Here is a 27,149-nt window from a genome sequence, read left to right on the forward strand (position 1 = left end):
TAAGATTAGAATCCATGGAAAAGACAGAGCTAAGAAAACAAATGTTCTCTTAGGTCTTGGTTGAAGGTGGTCATACATATGGATGGCATTGGTGGCAATCTAGAGAGAAGAAGAAGTAGCTTTAAAATGGGCAGAATAGGCAACTACTACCATAATATAATTTGACCATAAGTGAAAAATTCTCCTGTCCTAGATAAATTTCCATCTAGCACCCTGCTTTCCTAATAGTGACATTATCTCTCTTTTAGTCATGCACTTCAATCTCAACTCTCCTGCTATCTCCTCTTGCCATCTTCCTTGACATCAGTTCTTCTTTTCCCCTCTCCCAATGGTTCAATACCATGAACCCTGATCTAATTAATCCCATCATTGTCCCTGGATGGGTTGTATCAATCCATTCTCCGTTGGCTATACCTAATCATTCTATCCTCCTCATAGGTGTTGTTTGTTTTATCAAATTGGTTCTCCATAATCACTGCCTCACTTTCTGTGTTGTTTCCCCCACTAAAATGTAACCTCCTTGAGAACAGAGATCTTTGCTTTTTTTGTATTTGAAACCAGTATAGAATACAGTTCTTAGGCTATTGTAAGCACTTGACAAATACTATTTTATAGTTTGGTTAACTCTGCCCCTAAAGTCCATCTGGGGTTTTTGACAGCTATTTGGCAAAATGGATAGTGTTGGACCTGAGGGCAGAACAACTTAAATGTATATCTTGCCTCAGACACTTACTGAGAGATTCTGATCAAGTCACTTAACCTCTTTCAGCCTCATCTTCCTCATCTATAAAATGAGCATAATAATATAACCTCTGTTATAGGACTATTGTGAGAATCAAATGAGGTAACACGTATAAAGTATTACATAAATTCAAGCTATCATTATGAATATTATACAATCATTCCTTGATTAGTTAAAGCAAGATTCAATCATTCTCATACCCCATTTCAATAGCCTATGCACATCTTTCTAATGCAGAAATCCAATATTATCCCTCTTTCAATAGCACCCAGGGAATCCTCATTTTTTACTGATTAAAGTCTGTACTCTTTAGCCTGTCATTCAAAGCTATAAGGCCCATGGCATACATATGTATATGTCACTCAAGGCTCTGTAATTTTGCTCTGACCTACCAATCTGATTTCATCTGTTACTACTCCTTCACATATTCTATGTATCCACTGAACCAGAGAAGCTTACAATTCCCTGGACACATCCCTCGCTTTTTCTATTATGAGGTTTTACTCATTTTGCTCTTTTTTACCTAGTATGTAACACTTGTCAACCAAAGTAGGCTGAATCCTATTTATCTTTCAAGCTCAAATGAAACCTTTCTCTCACAGAGTCATTGATCATGGAGTTGTCTCATGGAGTCATTGATCTCTATCTGGCCCAATCTAATTTCAAAGGAGTCTGTTACTTGAATAAAGCAGAGAAGTGTCCTGGAATCTGCTTATACTGATTAGAGTCAATCGTTAAATTTGCAGTATAAGCATTCACATTGGAAATCACTAACTGTTCTAAATCAGGGTTTGATCTTATTGAGAAAATAAGAACCATATTTGAAGGGCAAGCAGAGATAAATAATAATAATTTATAAATAATAAATGAATTCTTATTTTTAAAAAGAAATTTAGTACAAACTAAGAACTCTGAGTCTCTCATATGACCAATTGTGATATGTGTATGGGGCAGAGAAGGGGGTAGAATTAGAAAGTGACTTAGATCTCTTTTTTTAACCATTATCTTCCTTCTTGGAGTTAATACTGTCTATTGGCTCCAAGGCAGAAGAGTGGTAAGGGCTAGGCAATGGGGGTTAAGTGACTTGCCCAGGGTCACCCAGCTAGGAAATGTTTGAGGCCAGATTTCAACCTAGGACTTCCCGTCTCTAGGCCTGGCTCTCAATCCACTGAGCCACCCAGCTGCCCCCTGTGACTTTCAATTATTTAGCACAGTAGAAAGAGTTTCAGACTTGAAATCAGAAAACTTCAGATTTCAATTTTACACTGTGTATGGCTTCCTTGTGGTCAGATAATTTAATCAGTCTAAGATTTTAATTAAAAACAAAAACAAACAAAAAACCTAACAATCTTTAAAACTGGATTAAATATACTGTCATGGCCTAATTCACATAACTGTTGTGAGGCAAGAACTTTTATATACTTTGAAACACTATAACCTCAGTTTCCTCTTTTATAAAATTGGACAAATAATATTCAAATTCCTAATATCACCATGTGATTTATGGTCTGACTTATCTCTAGAAAATACCTGCTCTGATATCTAATCATGACACATAGACAACCCAAAGACACACTTTAGATTCAAAGAAGCCAATACTTCCCATATTATATTTTCCCCAAAACCTTTCCCTCTCCCGGGCTTCTCTATTTTCGTCAAAGATACCACCATCTTTCTCATCTCAGGTTTGGAGCAATGTTCTCATTTCCTCACTCTCCCTTACCTTTGTTGATCCCATAAACTGCCAAATCTGGCCATTTCTGCCTTCATTGACTCTCACATATCAGAATCCTCTACACATAAATAAACCGCACACTAGTTCAGGTCCCTCATCACTCCTCATATCTACTATTGTAACAGCTTCCTAATTATTCTCCTGGACTGAAGTCTGCTATTCTAAAACATTCTACCTAACCCTGCCAAAGTCATTTTTCTTAGGCACAGAACTAAACAAGTCAGTCCCTTACTCAATAACCTCCAGAGGCATCCTATTGCTTTTAGAATCATATATTAACTCTTATTATTTAGCTCTTTAAGCTCTCCACAAGCTAACACCAAATAGCTTTCCAGATTTATTGTACATTACCCCTCTCCCTATTCTGTGTTTCAGAAAAACTGGCTTTCTTTCTCTTTTCCTCACTCACAGCACTGTATCTCTTGACTCCATTGCTTTGTGCTGGTTATTCCATACAGCTGGAAGGTACACCCTCTTTGCTCTGCTCTGCAAGGACTTTACATTATAATAGGAGAACTGAGAAGATTATTTCCATCTTTGTACTTGCACCCCCAGCAACAAGCATAGTACTTGACATCTAGAATTTAATAAATATTTCCTGATTTATTAATTAAATGGTTGAGAATAATCCTAGTAACTGTGCTTACTATTCAAGGATGAATGCCAAAAAGTATGGGGAGAAGGAAGGAAATGCATCTAGCTAATTCAGTGGATTGAAAGATAGGCCAAGATATGGGAAGCCCTGGGTTCAAATCTGGTCTCAAACATTTCCTAGCTGTATGACCCTGAGCAAGTCATTTAACCCCAATTGCCTAGTCCATACCACTTTTCTGACTTGATTCTAAGACAGGAGATAAAGGTTTTAAAAAAGTAGGAAGAAGTTGATCACCAGTGTACTGGATGATGAATTCTTAGGCTGCTGTTGAAACAAATGATCCAAACTAGTACTCAGTCATGTGCTACTGCCTTGAATTTCTACAAATAAAGTAACATAGTAGTGGGAAGGGGGACAGAAGGTACAGTGAATGTTTTCTAGACTATCTATAAATTTGAATGTAATTGTTAATACTGCAAATGTGAGATCCTTGTCCAATGAACAATAAGTGGGTTGACATACTACTGCAGGAAGTCAAATATAAAATTATGAACAACTGTGAATCAAATGAAATCAGGAGCCAGAAATTAGTTCCATCCAAATGGAAGGACAGTAAAATATTCTCCTCAAAGAAGTAAATCAAAGAAATGACTTCATCTCACATAGTATGCAACAAGAAACACTTTCATTTGTGGAACCAAGAAATTTGAATTCTATCTATACCTCTGAAATTTTTCAAGAAGTAAAAATTGTCTATATGAAGATGAAGTGAAAAAGAGTGGCTGGACCAAGCCAAGTATAGAGCGGGGAAGTCTACAATATAATTCTGAACTATCAAAGAATTGATTTTCAAGATACCCAAAGGAGAGGAAGATATCAAATGTTTGGGAAAAAAAATCAAGGTCAGTATTATTTTTCTCTTAAAAGGCAATCAAGAGAGAATGTCAGTAACTACTGACCTGTGATTCTATAAAATTTTTCTCATCTTTTTCATCTCTATAAAATCTTTATGAGAATGATGTAGACATGCTTTGATTGAGAATATCCTTGATGAAAATACAAGAATGGAAAAAGCAGGCTTTCACTGATTATTATCTAGAGCACACCACATCATTACAGCCTCATAATGGAATGATTGATCTTAAGATCAAAGATATAGTGCTGGAAAAGACCTTAGAGTTCATCATATTCAAGACCCATATTTTACAGATAAGGAAACTGAGGCTAAGAGAAGTCACTATATTTGCCCAAATTCCCACAGTAAGTCTATGTCAATTGTGGAGTCAGATTTTTCTGGCTTCAAATCCAGTGGCCTCTCCAATGTCCCATACTCAGGTAAAGAATAGAAGATTTCATTGTGTTTTCTGGTTTGATTTTTTTTTGAGTCTGATCTGATACAGCAAACTTCTCTTCCTCCAAGGAATTCTCGTACACCAGTTAGTACATAATATATAATCATGGGGCTCCCTTTGTTCCATGATCTTTTGAGTGTTAGTACCAAACAGGAGCGAATACATGGATTCACATTTATGTCAAAGGTGTTTTTCATCTTCATGAAATTATTCTGCACAGAGAACAAATAGCAAAGAGTTTCCCTTTGGATGAATAAGGATGGGTAAGGTCCCCCAGATATTCCTGAATATGGATGATATTGTGCTTATTTTTGGCTGGAAAACCAGAGAAGGGCAAACAGGATGGGCCAGTAACTCATATCCTTGACATTTACGGATGAAGGAGATGGAGAGATTTGGCTTGGATGGAAAGATGACTCAGGAAATGTTTCGTCACACATAAGAGGAATTACTCTTATTCTGGTTGGCCCTAGAGGACAGAGTTAGGATCAGTGAATAGAAGTGAATAAAGGAAGATTTTGGCTTACAGTCAGGAAAAGCTAACTAATGGTTACAATTGTCCTAAAGCGGAAAGGTCTGCCAGGGCTACCCATATAGTGGCAAATGTGCACTCAACTGAAGTCTTTAAGTGGGGATTACATAATCATGTATTGCATAATTGTCCTTGAAGTCTCTTCCAGCACTGAAATTTTGTTTTAATTATTTTTTATCTATTTTTTATTTTTGTTTTCACCTAACCACCTACAGTGAAAAATAAATCTTTATCCAAATACCTATAATCGATTGAAACAAATTCCCACATTAATCATGCCAGAAAAAGGATATCATTAATATGAGTAAATAGAATACTACTGTACCATAAGAAAATATTAGAGGCAATTTCAGAAAACATAGGAAGACTTGCATGAATAGACAGAGAGAGAAGTGAGCAGAGCTAGGAGAAGAATTTATACCATGCAGCAATATCATAATAATGAACAATTTGGAAAGACTTAAGAACTCCAGCCAATAGGATGACCAGTCATAAATGACAAAGAATGCTACTCAGTATCCCAAGATCCTACTACTCTTTTGACTTTATCTTCAGTTCTTTTTCCTTCCAAGTAACTTCAACATGTGTCCTTTTAAAATGAGTTGATTTATGAGATCTCCAGTCATCCCTACCTCTCAATTGAGGCAGCTGCTCATAGTAATCATTTGATTGAGTTCTCAGAGCTTCATTTTTGAAAATTTTCCATTCTTCATAGGCCAATTTCCTCTTAGACCATTAGGTTTTACTTCCTTCTCTGAACCCTTTAAATGTACTCTCTAAAAAGTCAGGGTACATGCCAGATTAGACCTCACTTTTTTTTCCAGTCAGAGGTTGCCTTAGGTCTTCAGAAAAAGTCTGAATGACTACTTTTTGGAGTTGTTGCTGCTCTGAGTTTAAAAATAAGTTAGAGCTAGATGGTGCATTGGATAAGTAGAGTGCCAAGCCTGCAGTCAGGAAGAATTGAATTCAAATCTGGCCTCAGAAACTAGCTGTGTGACTCTGGACAAGTCAATTAACCCTATTTGCCTCAGTTTCCTCATCTATAAAATGAGATGAAAAAGGAAATAGCAAACCACTTCAGTATCTTTGCCAAGAAAATGCCAAATGGGGACATAAAGAGTCAGACATGACTGAAAATGGCTAAATAGTACCAAAATGGCAGCTAAGATGTCTTCTGTCGCATAAATTCTCTGATAGTCCCTTCTAACATTTAATACATTAACATTTGATGGGAATAATCCATGTGCCAAGGCAGTTGAAGTAATGAATAGAGAATGGTCAAGGAAGGTTCCATAAAATTTTGCTTCTGATACATCTTGATTGGGTGATAATAGCATGAGTTTAATTTGATCACTTCTTAAATTAATAGAAGCAAATCACTTTAAGTGCTTGGGGCCCCAAACAAGAATAAGCTGCAGAGAAGAGAACCTGATCTATGTTGGTATACGAAGTTCCTTCCCAGATTCTTCCTACACTAATAAAATCACCAGTCTTATAAAAAAAGTAACAATAACATCCTTTCCAAGTCTAGCATTCTATTTTTCTAAGCTTTTTCTAGTTTTGAAAATTCCCTTCTTCTAAGTTCCCTCCCAGCGTTGACATTCCCTATTCTAAGCTCCCTCCTGGCTCTGACATTCCCTTTTCTAAGATTCATCTAGCTCTGGCATTAGATGCTCAAAAGTTCCTTTTTTCTCTATTATTTTCTAGCTTATGGTTCTGATCTGAAACTTCAAATGGTGGAATGAGTCCCAAGCAACACCAAATCCCTATTCCTTGAGTAGATGCATCTCCAATTTCAGTTCTCCAGACCCTGAGTTACCTATAATTCCAATGGTTGAGTTGATCTGTTACATAAACATGGCTTTGAGGCAGACTCAACAAGCTTGCAAAAACCTCCCCTTCTGGAAAGCTGAAACAAGGCGAATCTCTGTCATTCCTAAGATTAAAAGCCATCAGGTGGAAAGCAGCGGGTGTGATGCATTATTTATCTCTTCACAATAAACACAAGCCTTTCAGCTTCTCTGACTACTTGTCTCTCTTTGTTCCATTGCCTTGTTTTCCCCCCAATCACAGACAAACGTGCTGTCTCCAGAGAGTGGGTCCCCTGTGGCCGTATCCTAGATGGCAGCATTAGCCCAAGGAGCATAATTCTCACCTCCCTTTGCCCAGTGACCCACTCCCTGGATTGCTCCTTAATTGACATATCTAGGATTTTTTGGCTTTTATGTCCCAGCTTCTCCTGTAAATCTGCCAACTGCTCCAATCACTCCCCCTGATCTCAGGACCCACTAGCCCAATGTTGGACATGTGTAGGAATAGCAACAAAAGCAACTTCCATTTAACTGCAAAGGAGATAGTAGACTAAGTGCATCTGGGAAATGGCTCAAGACTTTCAATTGTTCCAAATTTTCTCTGATATTCAAATATATATTATATTTTAAAATATTTTTTCTTTATCTTTACCTTTTTGCATTTTATTTATTTATTTATTTGATTTTGGGAATTTTTCCCATGGTTATATGATTTGTATTTTCTCCCTCCCCACTCCCAGAGTTGACAAGCAATTCCACTGGGTTATATGTACATACATACATATATATGTTTTCTTTATATATATGTATATATATATATTATCACTCCAACCCATGCATTTAGGGACAGCTAGATAGCACAATGGATAGAGCACTAGATTTGGAGTTGGGAGGATCTGGGTTCACATCTGATCACAGACAGTTTCTGATTATTTGACCCTGAATAACTCTAGTCACCTAGTTCTTGCTAGAATTGATAGTAAGGCTGAGAGTTAGGGTTAAAAACAAAAACAAAAAACAAAACAAAACAAAACAAAAACAAATATTTACTCTGTACCAGGCATTGAGCTAAAGGTAAAAAATGGTCCCTTGACTTAAAGGATCTCACATTCTACTGGGGAAGAAAACAAAGAAACAACTATTTGCATAGGTTAGATAGAAAGATAGAAGGTTATCTCAAAGGAGGAATAGTAAAGACCTCTTGGAGATGGTGGATATTCCCATCAGAGAAGGAAGTTGTGAAATTTGGAAATTTGAAGAATTTGGAATCTTTGCAATGTTACTAGGATAACAGGGAATGAGGGGGGGGGAGGGAGAGGATTGCTAGGGAAAGTGTCTATATTGAGACCCCAGGATGAACTAACTAACTAAATAAATGAATAAAAGTACTTTTAATGATTCTACAGGGAGCCTAGCAAAAAAGATATACCATGGCTAAGGAGGAATATCTCAAGGACTTCATCCAGGAGTAAAGTTACTTCCATTATCATCTGTGCTCTAAGTTTGAGCCCACTTTGTCCTGTATTCTAGATACTGATTAGAGAGTATATCACAGACTTTTGAGGGGGAACTATTCTATACCAAGTATTCTTTTGTCAATAAATCCCCCTAACTTAAAGCAAATTAAGTCTGGCTAGCTAATTAATGTAATTTGAAAATCAAAATGTAAAAAAGGAAACACCCTAGTGGGGGCTTGTGTGCAAGAGAAAACTAACCCAAACCCCAAAGACTACCCCTAAAACCCTGAGGGGGGAAGCAGCAGCCACCCTGCCAGTTTTGGAAGATTAGCTTTAAAATATGTTTGTTATTTTAGTCATTTTTCAATCACATCTGACTCTTCATGATCCCATTTGGTGTTTTCTTGGCAAAGATACTACAGCTTATTTTACAGTTGAGGAAATCAAGGCAAATAGGGTAAAGTGACTTGCCCGGATTCACACAGCTACTGTCTGAGATCAGATCTAAACTAACAAATGAAGTCTTTCCCTGATTCTAAATGCAATGCTCTTTCTACTACACAATCTAGCTGCCTCTTAAAGCTTGTGTTCACCAAAGCAGAAAAACAACACTAATTCAGTCAAATTAACAAGGAAGTTAAACTAGATGACTGGACTTGGAATGCAAAAGACCTGGGTTCAAATGACTTTGGGCAAGTCACTTTACTTTTCCTTGCTCAGTTTCCTCATTTTTTAAATGATAGGAGTAGATCCCATGGCTTCTAAAAATAGTCCCTTCTAACTCTTAACCTATAATTTCTGATCTAGGATTCTTCAGTGCTATCCCATCTGGGTCTCACTTTCCTCACTTTAAAAATAGGGGCAGGTAGCTCAGAAGATTGAAGGCCAGACCCAGAGATAGGAGGTCCTAGGTTAAAATCTGACCTTTGATATTTCCTAGTTATGTGACCTTGGGTAAATCACTTAACCCCAATTGTCTAGCCCTAACCATTCTTTTGTGTTGTATCCAATATGCCATATTGATTCTAAGATGGAAGATAAGGGCTTTAAAAAATATAGTTTGGAATTAAGTGACAATTAAGGGCTCTTCCAGCTCTAAAACCATAAAAAGAAGGCCTAGGTTGCTTTTCATTTCTGAAATTTGGTAATTCTGATTCAGAAATCATGGATTCAGATCTTTGAATTTATATTTTATAGTTGAGGAGTCTCATGCAGCTGGCAAAATCAGAGAGAAGACTAGAACTCAGAACCTCTGACTGTTTCTATTGTTTTCACTTTACTTTCTATCCTCAGCTCTGAGCACTATACCTGGTACTTAGCAGGTGCTGAATAAAGGTTTATTCACCTATTATTAGCTTGCATTTCAACTTAAGAAGGCAATCCTGGAACCTCTTGGGTCTAAGTAGTGTTTCAACCAGCAATAATAATGCCCAGACCATGGGGTTCTCAACATGAAGCCCATCAACGTGTTTTTGTTTTTTCCAAAAAATATTTTGATAGCTATATTTCGCTATAATTGCTTCCCTTTGTAACTATGTATTTTATTTAATGTATTTAAAGGCTCTACTCTGAAAAGGAGAGAACAGACTTCATCAGTGTGCCAAAGGGCTCCAGGATGCAAAAAATATCAAGACCCTTTGGATCTAGAGCAAATTTCATTGGGGGAAGAAGGGATCAGTAGTGGAGTGTCACGTAAGACCCCATAGAAAATAGTTGATATCAGTTGCACTGCAGGCTGCCAGATGATTGTGAGATGAGCCATGATCCCTTCCGTATCAGCACCCTGGGAGAAAACCATTGCCCACATGCTAGTTACAGCTCTGATTTCAACATCATGTAAACTGGGGCCATGGTCTGGGCTCCTGGAGTCCTACAATCAATATGTCCACTGCTCAGTGGCTCCATCACCATGGCAACTGCAGATATGACTTGGAGCTGGGGAGAATCCAGCGCAGTCTGTGTACTTTCTGTGTTAGCAGACATTATGTCCAAAATGCAGTTGCTTGCAGGCTACCCCCCTGCATCCCGCCCCCTTGCCCATCTCTGAGTCGGTGAAGGATGACTTTGTACTCATGTTTTCAAGGGGAAAAATGCAAATGAGATTGGCTCAAATAAATTCTCTAAAGGGTGAGGAGTGAGGACAATCCCATTTCATGATATCCCAGGAAGGTCTTAGGGTTTGATTGTCTGCAGTTCTCCAAATGACTTTCCCCACTCCAATCAGGTCCCCAAAGAGGAGCCTCATCTCTGCCCTTACACTGATGCTCACACCAGTCCCCTCCCTAAAATTCCTTCCTTCCTCCTCTCTGCACAGTGATGCCAAATTGAAGTAGGAAGAACTCTAGAAATGGAGTCAGAAGCCCTGATATTTTCTACAACCCTGTGAAAGTCTCTTAGGAGTCTCCATTTTTTTTCACCTATGAAATGATCATGGTAATCCCCATCCTGCCTGTTTGATGTTCAAATTTTCAGATCCTCCAGCTGGAGTATTTAGGTGAGGATTGCTGCCATTCCCTTCAGCTCTATCAGTGCAGTCACAGGTTGGGATCAAAGATGGTGAGCTGTGTCCATTTATGGATAAGAATGATTGGCCATGCCTTAACCTTCAAAGTACAGTAAGTGTAAGACAGTCAAGGCAGGAGCCAGCTGTCTGGGAACAACTCAGTTCTTGACCTTGGAAGTGAGGGGAGGATTTTCTCTCCTCTCTCCCCACTGGCCATGGCATCTAAGAGCATAGCTGTTATATGTGGAATCTATGCACAAACATATATATATATATATATATGTGTGTGTGTGTATGTATACATATGCACATATGTATACATACTCGTACACACATATATAAAATATATAAAGATAGATTCTGAACTTGGAATTTCATTTTTATAAAGAATACTCATGAAAGGAAATTCTCTCTAGCAAGGCAGGTCAGCACCATTTTATCAGCTCATAGTTTTAGAGTTTCCTAGGGCAATAGGAATGTATGTGACTTGTCTAGGGTCTCACATCCTCTATGAATACACACATAAGTATATGTAGATATGTATATTCATATACATACATGCAGAATCATCTAGATATATATATATATATAGCTGGATGGAGATATATATTTATGTGCATGAGTATATCTATGAATTTTTGCCTTAAAAACAAGTTTTGGTTAAAAAACCAACAAAAATAACTTTACATCTTAGAGGCCAGAGTCTGATTCTAAATATGGTGTTTGTATTCAGTCAATTTCTGTCAAGAGGAAGCACATCCCTGGGAGCTTTTAAAAATGAATTCATTCAACAAACGTTTATTGAATGCCCCAGGCTTTGCCCACATCGTGCCAACAGAGTGACTGCCAGATCCCTCCTGTGGTGGCCCCCTGCTGTTCCATTCTTTTCCGGAAGTTCGAGTTTTCTGAATGAAAGTAATAGTCCTATTTCTCTAATTAGAATTCCTGCCGAAACATCCATTTTGTAGTTCACTGTTTAGGGAGAGAACAATCAGCAATACCACAGCCAGATGAAAAAGGCACAGTTGGTTATCATCCTGTATGGAGGGGGAAGTGATTCCCTTTCTCCCAGTTCAGCTGATGTAGTCACACATGATTGAGGTTTTAATGTGTTAACAAGGTTTAACACCTTGCAATTTCTTTATGGGTTTCGAACACTCTCTGGTTGAGTCAAAGAGGGAACAACAGGATTAGCTGACCAAACAAATGAGCCTTCCCCCTAGGTACTTTGAATAGCTAAACCCTGAGCAAATTTCATGTGTCAGAATGGGAAAGATTAGTATCTGGGAGCTGCCTTTGGAGGCAGACAAATGTTTTTCTTCTCGTGGCTATGGAAGAGTAAATTTTCCTTCTCCTTCCTCCACTCACATCTACTATTTACCTTTGAAAGGCAGCTATTGAACTAGCAGGAAGCAGAAAACAGTTACCCAAAAGAGAACCGAACCTTAGGGAGCATGATTCCTGGCAGCAGAGAAGAGAGCTGGCTATAAATTCAAGACCTAGCTAACCTTGGCAATAGAGATTCAGACAGACCATGGAGAGAAAGATGTGGAAACTCAGAGGAGCAACCCACTCAGCAAAGACACTGCACCATTGGGGAGCTTCCTGGGAATTCTACAAAGACAGAAAGTATAGATCTTGTAAATAGCCTTTAGCAAAAGTATCTTCTACATGTGTGACTCATTACTATTGCACTATAAGTTGGAACCTACACTCCCCTTGGACAGCATATATATTTGTGGAAATAAGGCATGGCTCAAGTTTATGTAAGTCATATTTTATACCAATTATCCTTACCACCCCACCTTAGTAAATTCCTTTACCAGGATCTAATTGCATCTACTAATTATAATTGGGAAGTGTACCAGTTGGGACTTATGAATCATATTTTTTTTGCACTGGAGATTCATAGGGTTATTCCTAGAATCTGAGATAGTTGCTTCCATGGAGACCTAAGTGTGAGGCTGGAGAGTAACCCAGGGTGGTGTTACATTTCCAAAAAAGACAAAAATATTTAAATGAGTAGGACTATCTGTTTCCAGGAAAGCATAGAAGTCTTTAGTATGTAAAATCCTGGGTCCTTGTTCCTACCTGGTAACAAATAGTCAATCAACCCTCCAATCAACAAGATTTTTATGATTAAGTGCCTGCCATGTACTACATATCACTGATGACTCCTCATCATCTTCCTTTAGGACATCTCTTGTTTTTCAAAACTAAATTATTTTTTGTATCATGCAAAACACACTTCCATATTGGCCATTGTTTTAAAAGCACATTCATACAAGACCAAATCACCAAAATAAAACCATAAATACACTGATGTGAAAGATAGTATACTTTGATTTGCACCCATCCAACTCCAAAAGTTCTTTCTCTGGAGGTGTATAACATTGCCCAATATAAATCTTTCAGTATTGGAGGACAGCTCTTCTTAATGAAGATGTGTATGGCCAAGTTTTGTATATATTATTCATTATTTTCCTTCCTGATCTCTTTCATATGCTTACCAAACTATGACCCTCTGACTTTTCAGGGATCTGCTCCAGAATTCTATTCTGAGACATCTTCTCTCTCAATGATTTCATCAGCTCTCATGTAGTTACTTATCATCTCTATGCACATTCCTTTTAAATCTACTTATCCAAAACTCTTCTCTCTTCTGAACTCTAGTCACACATCTCCAACAGTCTGTTGGATATCTCTACCTGTTTCATATGGATCTCAAATTCCACATATCCAAAATTGTTCATTAGATTAACTCCAACTTCACCATTCCTCCTAACTTCCTTTATTTTGATAAAGACACCACCATTCAGTCACCCAAGCTGTGATGTTAGAGTTATACTCATCATCTCCTTACTTTAAAGTCATATGTCCTCGCTCTTCATGTCTCGTCACTTGACAAATTTAGTCAATTTGGACACATGTTGTTTCCAGCTCAAAAATTAGATGATTCTGATTTTCAATTTCTAGTCATCAGTTTCAGAATTAGCTGGAACTGGAAAGGAAAGCAAAGTATTACAGGAAAAGATTTTTTAAATCCATGTTGGTGGGTACGATAAAAGAAAAATAAAAAAAGAGCTAAGAGTACTGATCAAGATGGAAGATAGAGCTGTTCAGTTTTATTTTGCTTTGATTTTCTTTTGCTAAGGAGAGTCATCTTTGAACTGGAAAGGATGAGGTGGAAAATGGCTAAAAGGAAGTATATACTGAAGAGAATTAATAAGATGGAAGGAAAGAATCTCATTAAAGTCACCTGTGCAACATAATTAACTCACATGAGTAAGATGAGCTCTATTCTTAAGTACTGAAGGAACTGGTAGATGTGATTGCTAAACCATTGTAAGGGATCTTTGAAAGATCATGGAGAATGGCAAAGTTGCCACAAGAGTGGAAAGGAGCAAATGTTTTCTGTTTTTGAAAAAAGATTTAGGACTATAAGAGACCAATAAAGATATCTACAATTTACAGATTTCTGAACTCAACTTCTCTTACTGTCAAAATTATAGCATATATAACACCGGTGGTTGTGAGTAAATAAATGCTATGGAATGTGTAATTGGGTGGCCTTCTCCTCTCTAATCTATTGGTTTCTGGAGATTTAATCAGCCACAATATGATGTCCCTTCAGATGCAGGTGGTCTACTCCTTTACTGTTTTGTGGCATTTCATGTCAAAAACAAAAAATTAGAATAATTATTATAGCTCAGAGCCCCTAGTTAGGAAAATTCCCAACATTTAGGCAGAGATATGGCTGTCTGCTGTAATTTAAATTTCTGCAAATCTACAGCTAAGCCCTGCTCCCTTTATGGTTGAGGCAATATTCAGATAACCAGAAATATTTCAGTAAATAACAGTTCAGAATATGTTAATGGATGAGCACTGATAAGAGAAGTTGGGGAAGAGCAATTTTTGGAACTTCTCAGTCTTAAGAGGTGGGTACAACTTGGTGGTGTCAACCAGTGAGTGGATGCAAAGAAGTATTGCATTCATTCTCTCCAATTGCTTGGCATATCTCCTACACAAGTTCACCTAAGCATATTTTCCAACACTTTCCCCTGTTTCTGCTTCTCTCTGTCATGTAAACATACAACTTTTCAATTTCTGATTTTGGTGTTAACTCCTTAGAGAAAAGTCTAACCAAATCTAATACCTAGTCTTCAAAGTAGCAGAGGGGTCTTTGGCAGCCCTCTCTCAAGCTGCACTGCCACCACACACCACCCCATTATCTTGTGGCTGTGTCAGGTGCCACTTTGCAGATATGCTCTGTATATGGGATTAGTGACTGGTTTGTAAGAGTGCTACCTTTCTTCCACTGCCTTTCATATGACGGAATCACATAGCAAGAGCAAACAAGGATATTTTGGGATCTGGATCATAGATCTTATCATGTTATCATCTCCCCCAATCAACCCAATCATTTTCAAAATTTTTGAATTGTTCTTGAATCCATGACCTTCCAGCTAGTTATCCAAGCCTTTACAATTTCTATCATCTGTGACTCCTCATTTTCCCTTCACCTCACATTAATATCTCCAATCAGGGATCACACCTTTTTCCTACATCCATGATATTTCTCCTGTCCCCTTTTATCCACTCACTCAGTTTCCACTTTCATTGACCTCTCACCTAGACTGTGGCAATAACCTCCTAATTGGTCTGAACTAACCATTCCTCCCTCTTCCAGTTTATCTTCCTCTTAGATATCAATGTGATTTTCCTAAAGCATAGGTCCACCATGTCATTCCCTTACTTAGTAAACTCCAGTGACTCCCTAACAACTTTATGACCAAATAGCATCTCAATTTTATTGCATCCTTTTGAAAATATAATTTTGCATAAGTTTTATTAGGCACATAACTGTCAGCACTGCATTATGTGCCAACAATTTAGAAATAAACAAATATCTACATACTGGAGGCATTGCTTGCCTATATTTATTTTTAGTAACAAGAATGTCTGAGCAACAACAATAAAAAAAATTAGATATCACTGGCCTATTGAATAGTATAATTAGGTGGGTCAGAACAGCTTGAGTAGTTGTACCAAAGAGTAGTAATTGTTTTCGAAGGAGTCTCCTCTTCAGGGATGGGTGTTTGATCCTGTGAGCTGCTTAGAGTCTACAAGAAACTTGAATTAAAGATACGCAGCACTGTATCAACTTTGTGGGTCATGCAAAACCAGGAGTCACAGCTCACTTATTGAATGGCAGCATCCAAAAAAGATCTCAGTAGAACCTCAGGCTAAATCTAATAAGATAACACTTAGGAGAGATCAATATTAATTCATAAGCTAGGGTTCAAAAAAATCAATCTTGCTAGTCCAAGATGGTAGACCAGGGCTAGAAAATAGATGCTGTCTAGAATATTTGAGAAGGTTTAGTGGAATGCAAGCTCAATATGTGTCAACAATATGATATGACAGCTACAAAAGCTATTGTATCTTTGGCTAAGTTGAGATAAACATGGTGTCCAGCACTGATATGAAGACATCCAGTGAAGGGAAACTCATTACATCCTCAAGTATTCCATTGAACTTTGTTGTAACTCAATTCTTCCACAAAATAGTCCTTTAGATATTAAAAACAACTATCATGCCCCCTAGTCCTTAAGCCTTTTCTTTTGACTAAACATCCTGAGCTCAATTGACCTTCATATGCCATCATTGCCAGACCCTTGGGCATCCTTGCTTTCTTCCTCTAACTAGCCTAAAGATGGCCAATTTTTTCCTGAAATATGGTACCCAGAACTGAGCACAATACACCAAATGTGGTCAGAGAAGGGCAGAAGGCAGAGAGATTTTCTCTCAGTCCTAAAAGATCTTCTAATTTCACTACTATGAGCCTAGGTTTTGTTTTGGGTAAAATAGTGATTTTGTCATTTTAGAGAATTTTAAAATAGAGGTATTGATACCTGTACTTTATAAATTACTAGCTCAGAAAGATAGGCTTTTTGTAAATATTTAGGCATTCTCTAAGTATGAAATATTTTTCACATTAAACATGTTCTCAATTCAGAATTATGTTAGGCCTGAGGCTCTGGGGAAATATGAAATAGGGATCTAATCACCCAGATCTCCATAGTTAGATTACAGGGAGTTCATAAGCATCAATGGATTTTTTTAAATGGTCATTTTTTTTAATAAAAATGTAAATGGGGAAAACCAGGTGGCTCAATGGACTCAGAGCCAGATCTAGGGCAGAGGTCTTGGGTTCAAATCTGACCTCAGACACTCCCTAACTATTTTACTCTGGCTAAGTTAGTTAACCTCCATTGCCTAGCCCTTTCCACTCTTATGCCTTGAAATCTTTACACAGTATTGATTCTAAAAAGAGAAGTAAAGGCTTACCTTTAATAATACTTTTAATAATTTAATTAAAAGTAATCAATAATTACTTTTAATAATCATTAATAATAAAAATAAATGTAGACAATAAATCATTATTCTGATCAAGAGTTGATCAGATTTCCCAGACTGCCAGCAGGTCTGAGACACACAAAAATGTGGTGAACCCTGAAGTGGAACAAGTGTGAAGCACACAAGACAACTCATCAACATATGATACTAAGAGGAATATTTAGGAGCAGGGAACCATGGGTAAGCATTGAGGGTCACTGCAATTATAAGATTGAAAAGTAGGAAGGAACTTCAGGTGTCCCCTAGCAGAAGCCCTACTATAACTGGAATTTCCTTACTTTTGACTTCGTTCTTTAACCAAGAGAACAGAGTTTGGACTTGCCCAGGTTCTGGATCTACTAGTCTAAAAGAATGCCATTGGGTACAACGTGGAAATAGAAGAGTGGCTATTATAGCACAGTACTGTGGAAAGAGCTCTAGACTACAAGTCAAAAGATCTTGCTTTCACTCCTGATTTAACTACATGAGTGATGTTAAACAAAGTATTTTACCTCTCTCTTCCTTATTTTCTTCCTTTGGAAACTGACTGGGATTATAAAGATAATACCTTCCACAGCCTTTCCAGTTATGACATTCTATGGTCTAAGATGGCTTCCAGCCCTAAAATTCCTGATTCCAGGGTGCCTCCAAGTCCCAATATTCTCTGTTCTAAGGCTCCTTCCAACTCTGATACACTCTCTGCTTTCAAAATTATATTATTTCTTTGACAGTTAGAGTAAGGACTTTCCCAATATTCCTCTGCTGCTAAGACCATAAAAACTAAAAACCAAAATCCACTTCTCAGTGCCAGACCCCTTGCTGATTTCTGTAAGATAAAAAAAATGGTGGCTGTCATTCAAAACACTTGAGGACATGCTCTACTGTCACTGAAGTCTACGGTTGCCTTAACATGAATCAAGACCCTTCCCTTGGCTTCTGTTCTGCACTTTCCCTCTGTATTTTAAGGGGAGTGCTTTTTCTAAAAGATGTATTAAAAGAAAACAGCCTCTCATGCATCCTCTGGGACAAAACCACGGAGGATCTGATGCAAGCCCAAGGACAAAACATTTCCCCAGAGCCAAGGGGATGCTTTTTGCTTTCAATCTTTCTATGCCTAGACCCAGCCTTTGAGGAATCAAAGGTAAAGTCAGGCCTGGAAGTGGGGGCAGCAGTGAAGTGAGGTGGGGGAGTGAGGAGGGCAATGCACAAGGACATTGAAAGCATCCAGTCTTCATACAGAAGGGTTTGAGGAAAGGTCAGTGAATGTAACAAATATTATGAAAGCCAGTCAGCTGGGGTGGAGGAGGCAGGGAATGGGTTCTTTCTGTTAAAGAAAGGAGGGAGAGAGAAATAGAGACAGACAGAAACACAGATACAGGGAGAGACAGAGAGATAGAAACGAGGCATAAAGGGGGACATAGAGGAGGGGAGAAAGAGGTGAACAAGAGTAAAAGAAGGAAATGGGGACAAAGAGACAGAAAACATAAGAAAAGGGAGAAACAGAAAAAACTAGACTGAGAGAAATGGAACATAGGAGGCAGAGAAAAGAAGGAATCTGAATCAGAGGGAAGAGACAAAGAGAAACAGAGAGAAAGAAGAAGAGAGACACAGACATGGAGTCTTAAAAAGAAGAAAATCAAGAAAAGAAAGAAGGGAGGAAGGAAGGAAAAAAGGAAGGAAGGAGAAAAAGAAGGGAAAGAGGGAAGGAAATAAGGAAATGGAGAAGAGAAGAGAGACAGGAAAAAAGAGGAAGGACAGAGCCATAAAAAGAAAATAATAAAGCGGTGATACAAAGAGGGGAAAAAAAGATAAGTAAGAAAGGAGTGCCAGAAACAAAGCCATTGAAAGAAGGGAGTGAAAGAGAGACAAAGTGGCAGAGATGAGACAGACAGGGAAAAAGAGAGACAGATGGAGTGGGATAAAGGAAGGAAGGAGGGACAGAAAAGCCTGCTGAAGCTCTATTTATCAAAGGCAAGGAAGGTGGCTTGTTTTGTTCTTTGCAGGTTAATATGCAAATGCCATTCTGATTTATTAACGGTCTCAAGCAGATGAGGTGATGATTAGCACATTTCCATATTTATAGGAAAGCAGCACGAAATTTCCGGATTTATAGAAAATCAGCTCTTCCCAAACAGCAAATTGGCCCATTATCGACACAGGGTTTTCTATCAACAGAGGACTAAGGTAATTATCCCAGGGACAATTTGTTATTTAGCTCCTTTTAAATATTAACCAAATTGGCGGCCCAGTTGGTTCTGCAGTGCCTGACTGTGCATCGCAGAGGCAGAATCTCTGTGAAGAGAAGAGGCTCATCCTAGGGCTCCATCCTACAGACTCAGGGATGAAAATTATAGAGGGAGTCTAGGTCTGTCCTCAGAGTAGAAGAAAGCCCTGAACTTGAAGTTATAACTCTGCATCTAGGTCCTAGTTTTGATCTGTCCTATCTTAGATAAGTCACTTCCTCTCTAGCTTTCATGACCTCTTCCATAAAAGTACCTATAAAAATAGATCCCCTTCCAGTTTTCAATTCTCTGGTGTGGGTTCAACTCCCTTGAACTACCAGAACAAGTCAGATCTACCATTTTTCATCTGTTTCATGAGTGGGGTAGAAAGGAAGACTCTTCATACATCTAAACTACAGTTGCCTCATTTGAAAAACTGGATTCAGTAAGACTTGCCTCTGTGGGAGACCATGAGGAAAAATGTTTGTAATCTTTCATGAACTCTCAAAATATGAATTAGCTTAAGAATGACAACAAAATAGGACAACTTTTCAAGGCAAAGCAGAGACCAATCTTCATAGGTGGAAGGAGTTTCTTTACTCCTCAGAATCTTCCTTCTCAGTGGATCCAAGAGTAAAATAGGAGATGAAGACATTTGACACAACTAATCTCCAGGGTACACTGAGAACCCAGTGAGTTATCATGGATGAATGAATGTGATACTTGGTTCTCAAGGAATGGAATGGGATACTGTGGGAGGTAGGAAGTTTCCCATCCCTTGAGGTCTTCTAAGAGAGATACCATGATCATGCATCAGATATGTCATGGATGGAGTTATTTATTTAGATATTTTTCAAGTCATTCAACATAAGCACTAATTTCCCTTCCACCTTTGGGATTCTATAATTTGGCAGGACATAGTTCAATGAGTTAGAGACTTGGAGTGAGGAAGACATAGATTCAAATCTGGTCTCAGATAATAGTTAGTTCTCTGAAACTGGATAAGTCAAGATCTCTGAGTCTTGAGGTTTTGTAAAACAGAAACTGAGTAAATGATTTCCCTAATGTGAGTGAAAAAAAGAAAATTCCCTCCACCAGGGCAACTTCCCTGAAACTCAAGGAATTGCCTACCTCTCTGAAAGGGGAGTGACTTTCTCAGGGCCATACAGAAAGGTCTTCAACCTGGGTTTCTTAGGATGATTTGCTAAATACTTGACCACATCAAATTACAGCATCTTGGAGTCAGGAACACCTGAGTTCAAATACTTCCTCAGATATAAGCTGAGAAACTCTGGGGAAGTCACTTCACCCTATTTGCCTCAGCTTTCTCATCTGTAAAATGAGCTGAAGAGGGAAATGGCAAACCACGCTAGTACCTTTGCCAAGAAAACACAAGTGGGGTCATGAAGAGTTGGAAAAGACTAAAATAACTGAACAACAATGACAGGGTTTGGTTAGGCTCAGATGAGTAGAAGCATTATGTATATAAATTTTTGTACACCTTAAAGATGTTTGGAATATCAACTTTTTTTTTTAATTTTAAACTCTTAACTTCTGTGTATTGACTTATAGGTGAAAGATTCGTAAGGATGGGCAATGGGGGTCAAGTGACTTGCCCAGGGTCACACAGCTGGGAAGTGGCTGAGGCCAGATTTGAACCTAGGACCTCCCATCTCTAGGCCTGGCTCTCAATCCACTGAGCTACCCAGCTGCCCCCATGGAATATCAACTTTTAATGGGGATTCTTACAACTTAGTTGGCCCTCCTCCCAACATGACTAACAGATGATGCCTTGGAAATATGAAAGATCAATGCAAATGATTTAGTGCATGAAGAGGTCCTTGAAGCAGAGCCTTGAAGGACAAGAGTTACACCAAAATCAAGATAAGGTCAAAAGAGATAAATGATTTAGATATAAAGAGTTATATAAATAAATTAAGATAGCATGAGAAAATTCATTGATTAGGTCTATGAATAAGGGAGGAGTCTATGACTGAATAAGAGACAGAGAGGATCATGAGAAGTAAAACAGATGATTTTGATCATGTAAAATTGAAAAGGTTTTGCACAAACAAAATCAATGAACCCAAATTAGAAGGAAAGGGGGAAATTAGGAGAAACATTTTCCAGCAAGTTTCTCTGAAAATGTCCTCATTTTTCAAATATATAACGAATTGAGTCAAATTTATAAAAACAAAGACCATTCCTCCACTGCAAAATGGTCAAAGGATATGAAAAAACAGTTTTCAGAAGAGGAAATTAAAGCTAGCCGCAGCCATATGAAAAAATTCTTTAACTAACTATTTACTAAAACAATTTTGAGTTATCACCTCATACCTATTAGATTAGATGACAAAAAAAGAAAATGATAAATCCTGGAGGGGAAGTAGGAAAGATAGGTACACTAAATGCACTCTGGGTAGAGTTGTAAACTGGTCCAACGATTCTAGAGAGGAATGTGGAACTACATCCAGAAGGCTATAAAACTGTTTATACCCTTGACCCAGCAATATTATTTCAAGATCTGTATCCCAAAGATATCAATGAAAATGGCAAAGAACCTCTATGTACAAAAATATTTATAGCATCCCTTTTTGTGAAAACAAGAATTTGCAAATTGAGAGTATTCTCATAAATTGAGGAATAGCTTAACAAGTTGTGACATATAATGGTGATGAGATACTATAGTTCTAGAAGAAACTATGGTGGGAGTGAGTTTAGATAAACCTTGGAAGATTTATATGAACAACACAAAACGAAGCCACCAGAATCAGGAGAACATTGTATACAGTAATAACAATATTGTACAATGATCAACTGTGAAAGACTTAACCTTTCTGATCCAAAAAAATTCCAAAGTGACAAAATGTACTCCATCTCCAGAGAGACGACTGATGGATTCTGAATGCAGATGGAAGCATACTTTTTTCATTTTCCTTCTTTTACTTGCTTTTTTGTTTTTATTTTTGTGATATGGCTAATATAAAAATATATTTTGCATGATTTCACATGTATAATTGATAAGATATTGTTTGTCTTCGCAATGGGGGAGTGAGGGGATGGAGACAGAATTTAGAACTCACTTTTTTTAATAAGTGCTATAAATAAGTAAATATATACATAGATAATAACTGAATAAATAAATAAAAGAAAAAAGATAAAGATATTTAGACTGACAGAGGAGGGATTCTAGGGAAAGGGAACTACTCTGACAAAGTCTTAGGAGAAGGAAACACAAAGGTACACAATGAAAGGAGAGAGGGAAGAGATTTGGTCAGCCCAAGCAACAGAAGCCTGTGTATAATTATACTAAAATCCAAGGTTTAAAATATTCTAAAGCAATTTTAGGAAAAAGAAAATTGCCAATACCCTGAATCAAGAAAATGGATCTGGGGGCAGCTGGGTAACTCAGTGGACTGAGAGCCAAAACTAGAGACGAGAGTTCCTAGGTTCAAATATGACCTCAGACACTTCCCAACTCTGTGACCCTGGGTAAGTCACTTAACCCCCATTGCCTAGCCCTTACCACTCTTCTGCCTTGGAGCCAATACACAATATTGACTCTAAGATGAAAGGTAAGGGAAAGAAGGAAAGGAAGGAAGGAAGGAAGGAAGGAAGGAAGGAAAGGAAAAAAAAGAAAGGAAGTAAAGAAGGAAGGAAGGAAGGAAGAGAGGGAGGTAGGGAGGGAGGAAGGAAGGAAGGAAATGGATCTTTTGGAGAAGATGCCATGAGGATGCCTACAGAAACCATATACTACATCAAACAATTCAGAGTGTGGGGGCAGCTGGGTAGCTCAGTGGATTGAGAGCCAGGCCTAGAGACAGGAGGTCCTAGGTTCAAATCTGGCCTCAGACACTTCCCAGCTGTGTGACCTTGGGCAAGTCACTTGACCCCCATTGCTTACCCTTACCACTCTTCCACCAAGGAACTAATACACAGAAGTTAAGGGTTTAAAAATATAAAAAAACAAACAAACAAAAAAACAATTCAGAGTGAACTTTGGGATATAATGACCTGAACTGAAGGACTTGAACATATTGTTCATTCTGAACGTAAATTCTTATGCCAAAGGGGAGAGCCCCCAATTGACCTTTTGTCAATGCATCTATCAAACATTTTTTTGTTTTCTTTCTCCTTTTTCTTTTTTCCCCTCTTATCTCAAAATTGTTATAATTCCCTCTTTGTAAAGTGAAATGTTTTACATACCTCTAGTAAGAGAAGCTTTAGAGGTATTAGCTACATATGTGGAATGATTCACTGGGAAGACCTGACATGTTAAACCTCTAGAAACCCCAAGGGAGATTTTAACATGCTGGTCTCCCAAAGAATCAAAGGGGGGATTGTGTGAAGAGAACCATCCTCTCCCCCAGGACCACATCCTGGGGCCTCTTACCTGTGTCCCGTGATAGCTTTACATCACATGACTGTGCCAGCATGGGTCAGGACAGAGACCTAGGCACATTGACCTGGAAAGGTTCAGGTTACAGATCCAAGGGGAAAGAGAGTGAATAAAAGATGAAGACCAGGAAGTGTGCTCTGGCTTTTCCCTTGGATTCGGCAGTGAAAGGACAGTGACTGAGATAGAGAGCCATGAGGTGGAGAGATACCTGTCAAAATTAGAATAGCCTTAAATAGCTCCATGTCTATCTGGACTCTTTCAGTCAAGTAAATATTAATAAACTTTATGGAAACTAAGAACCAGAGTATTAATTAAATTTAATTTTTATACCTGTGAGGGAGAAACCGGAAATTAATACAAGGAATTCAAATGAATGAAAACAAAAGCCAAAAATTCCATTTCATTCTACCAAGTCTCTACTGTAAACAAGCAATGTTCAGATAAATATGTCTATATATTCCTATATATTGATGTGTGTTTATCTATGTGTATGTGTATATATGTGTGTGTGTGTGTGTTTGATTAATAAATTAATTAATAGTAAAATAATATGGTTGTATAAAATATAATTATATGTTTTTATGACATGCATGTTATATATACTTATGTGATAATGTTATACTCATTTAATTATATATGTATATACATATATATACATATGTATGTGGGGAGAGAGAGAGAGAGAGAGAGAGAGAGAGAGAGAGAGAGAACCTAGAGAACCAACCCCAAAGCCAGAGAGATGGGTTTCTCTTGCTCGGGACACATTCTGGCTGTGTGGTCTCTGGTTAAGTTGTTTAACTTCCCAGTAATCTAAGCAACTGCCTAAGACTTAGTTGAAGAGGAGGTGCTGTCTTGCCTTGATAGAGGGAGTTTACTCTCCCAGGAGTTCCCTCTGCCAGTTAAATCACAAAACCATTTCCCATCCCCTCTGTGCTAGGTACAACAGTAATCACTGTAGATACAAGTATATTAATCAAATAATCCCTCCTCACAAGGAGTTTGCATTCTAATGGGGAGACAAAAGACTTTTGATGCTGAGGACAAGCCCTAGCAAACAGGGATGATGAGAATTAATTGGGAGTGAGTTAATAAGTAAACAAATAGTGAATGGGGGAGGACTCATTCATTCAACAAATACATATTAAACATGTGCCAGACACCATGCTAGGGACTGGGGAGAGAAAGACATAAATGAAAGAGTCCCTTTGCTTATTGAGATAAGGTTATGTTCAGGATTTAAAACAGAGGGGGAAAGCTAAGGCAATAATTTGAGGTGGAAGAAAACCCTGTGTCCTAGGAGCATGGGGAACAGCTTGTCATAAGAGGTGGCACCTGTGTTGAGCCTTGAAAGGACTAAGAGAAGCCAAGAGTTTGGGGTAAGGAGGAAATGCTTTCCAATACTGGAAAAGAGCCCAAGTAAAGACATGAGAAGTGGAAGGAGTGAGTGGGTTGGTTTGGCCAGGACAGAGAGTGAATGAAGGGCATTAGTAACAATCATCAAAAATAACATTTTATAACATTTTAAGGTTTGCCCAGTGCTTTCCAAGTACTAGTAAAATTTAAAAATTGCACCGGCTTTTGGAATACCTTGTATTATCTTTTTGCATCTCCCAAAAATTTTGGGAGTTAAATGCTATCTCCATTTTGCAGATGAGAAAACTGAGGGGAATTGAGTAACTTGCCCAGAGTCACATCGCTTCTATCTGAGGTCAAATTTGAACTCAGGTCTTCTTGAATCCCAGTCCAGTGCTCTATCTGATGACCACCTAAGTTATGAGACATACCTGGAAAGGGAGACTGGAACCTAATTTACTTGGTTTTAAATGTTATGATGGGTAATTTATTATTCATCCTGGAGGTTGGAAGGAGCTCCTGAAGATTTTTGAACATGTCATGTTCAAGCCTATTCGTTAGAGAGAACCATTTTGTCAGCTGTATAAAGGATGGATCAGAGGAGAGAAACCAGGAACAAGGAGATCAGTAAAGGGGCTCTTCAATAGAGAGGTGATGATGATCTGAACTAGGGTCATTTTGTGGCTGGAGAGAATGGGACAGATGTAGCTATTGTATCTGTCCAAAATAAAGAAGGAATTAAAACCTTGATCAAGAAAGCATGAACTCCACTCTTAGCTTCAGCAGGGGTCTGATATCAGCATTAATGTTGGATTTTCAGTTTGAAATGTTTCCCATGAAAAGGTTTTAAAAAATAAACTCTGAAAACCTACTACTCTATTTGCATATGGTGGTCGTATGCTCCAGTCACCATACCTTGTGCTCCAGACTACTCACGTTTTGTTTTCATGACTTCCTTGTTGACAACTAGAATATATTCAAAGATGCCTCCCATGGCTCCAGAGGTGATGTAGTGAGTGCCGAAGTCATTAATAAACTTGGCATACATGCCGTAATCATACTGGTCAGGGAGCTCAGTGATTGCTTGTAGTATGTCCTCAGCCAGGACAATGTTGTCTCTCCTCATCCTGAACTGAGCAGTCTGGGCTCTTGTGTAGGCTCGGATGAAGCCATATTCCTGCCAATAAACAAATAGTTCAGTGATGGCAGAGGTTTCAAAATGGTCATGTCCAAAACCAGAAACCCATTGGATCATGGAAAATGTAGTCTCAAAGTCCCCCACATGTCCACAGGAAGTTTGTCATATATCTACATATCTTGAAGCTTAATACTTCTAAATAGAGCCCCAGAAATTCTAAATAACACAATGGGGTGGGGAGGACATGCTCGCATTGGCTGGGCAGAGGGGTGGGTGATGTGAAAAATGCCCTCAGGAATGGTGGAGATGGGGAAGGGCACAGTCCCTTCCAGCATGCATACCATAGGTTTGCCAACATGGATCTGGGGGAATCCTTTCAAGCTCTCTATCTCTGATGTTATGACCAACCAAGGAAACTCAGAAAGGCTTAACTACAAGGATTGTAGATTCTTAAAATCCATCTAGAGGATTCTGGGGTGTTTGTCACTTATTTTTTATTATTTTTTAAACCCGTACTAGTTCTAAGGCAGAAGAGTGGTAAGGGCTAGGCAAAAGGGGTTAAGTGACTTGTCAAGAGTCACACAGCTGGGAAGTGTCTGAGGCCAGATTTGAAGATAGGACCTCCCATTTCTAGGCCTGGTTCTCATTGAGCTACCCAGCTTCCCCCATGTTTGTCACTTATGAAAGTGCAGGGAATACCTGGACTGGCAAAATTATATATATTTAAAGTCTTAACTCACTCAGAAGTGCTCTAAGAGCTCCACTTTTTATCTTCCCTCCTGAATCACCCTAGAAAAGTTTCTAGGTGACTTTAAGCTTTCAAGTAGTTCACCCACCCTTTGCAAGGCTTCTTTTTCCTCATCCCCAACTTTTCCACTTTAGCCACAAAGTCATATCTGCCTTCTAAAGTT

At 38.3% G+C, this 27,149-nt stretch overlaps 1 protein-coding gene across 1 annotated transcript in view; it reads right to left on the reverse strand.

Moving 5' to 3' along the window:
* The window catches only part of C8A (complement C8 alpha chain), an 88,456-nt gene that overhangs the window by 32,791 nt on the left and 28,516 nt on the right, over positions 1 to 27,149 (reverse strand). The window contains exon 7 of the mRNA XM_044673534.1: positions 26,037 to 26,277. Within this exon, the coding sequence (XP_044529469.1) occupies positions 26,037 to 26,277 (241 nt within the window). The remainder of the gene's footprint in view (positions 1 to 26,036; positions 26,278 to 27,149) is intronic.

This window comes from Gracilinanus agilis, chromosome 4, assembly GCF_016433145.1.
Source record: "Gracilinanus agilis isolate LMUSP501 chromosome 4, AgileGrace, whole genome shotgun sequence".
In the NCBI taxonomy this organism is placed as follows: domain Eukaryota; kingdom Metazoa; phylum Chordata; class Mammalia; order Didelphimorphia; family Didelphidae; genus Gracilinanus; species Gracilinanus agilis.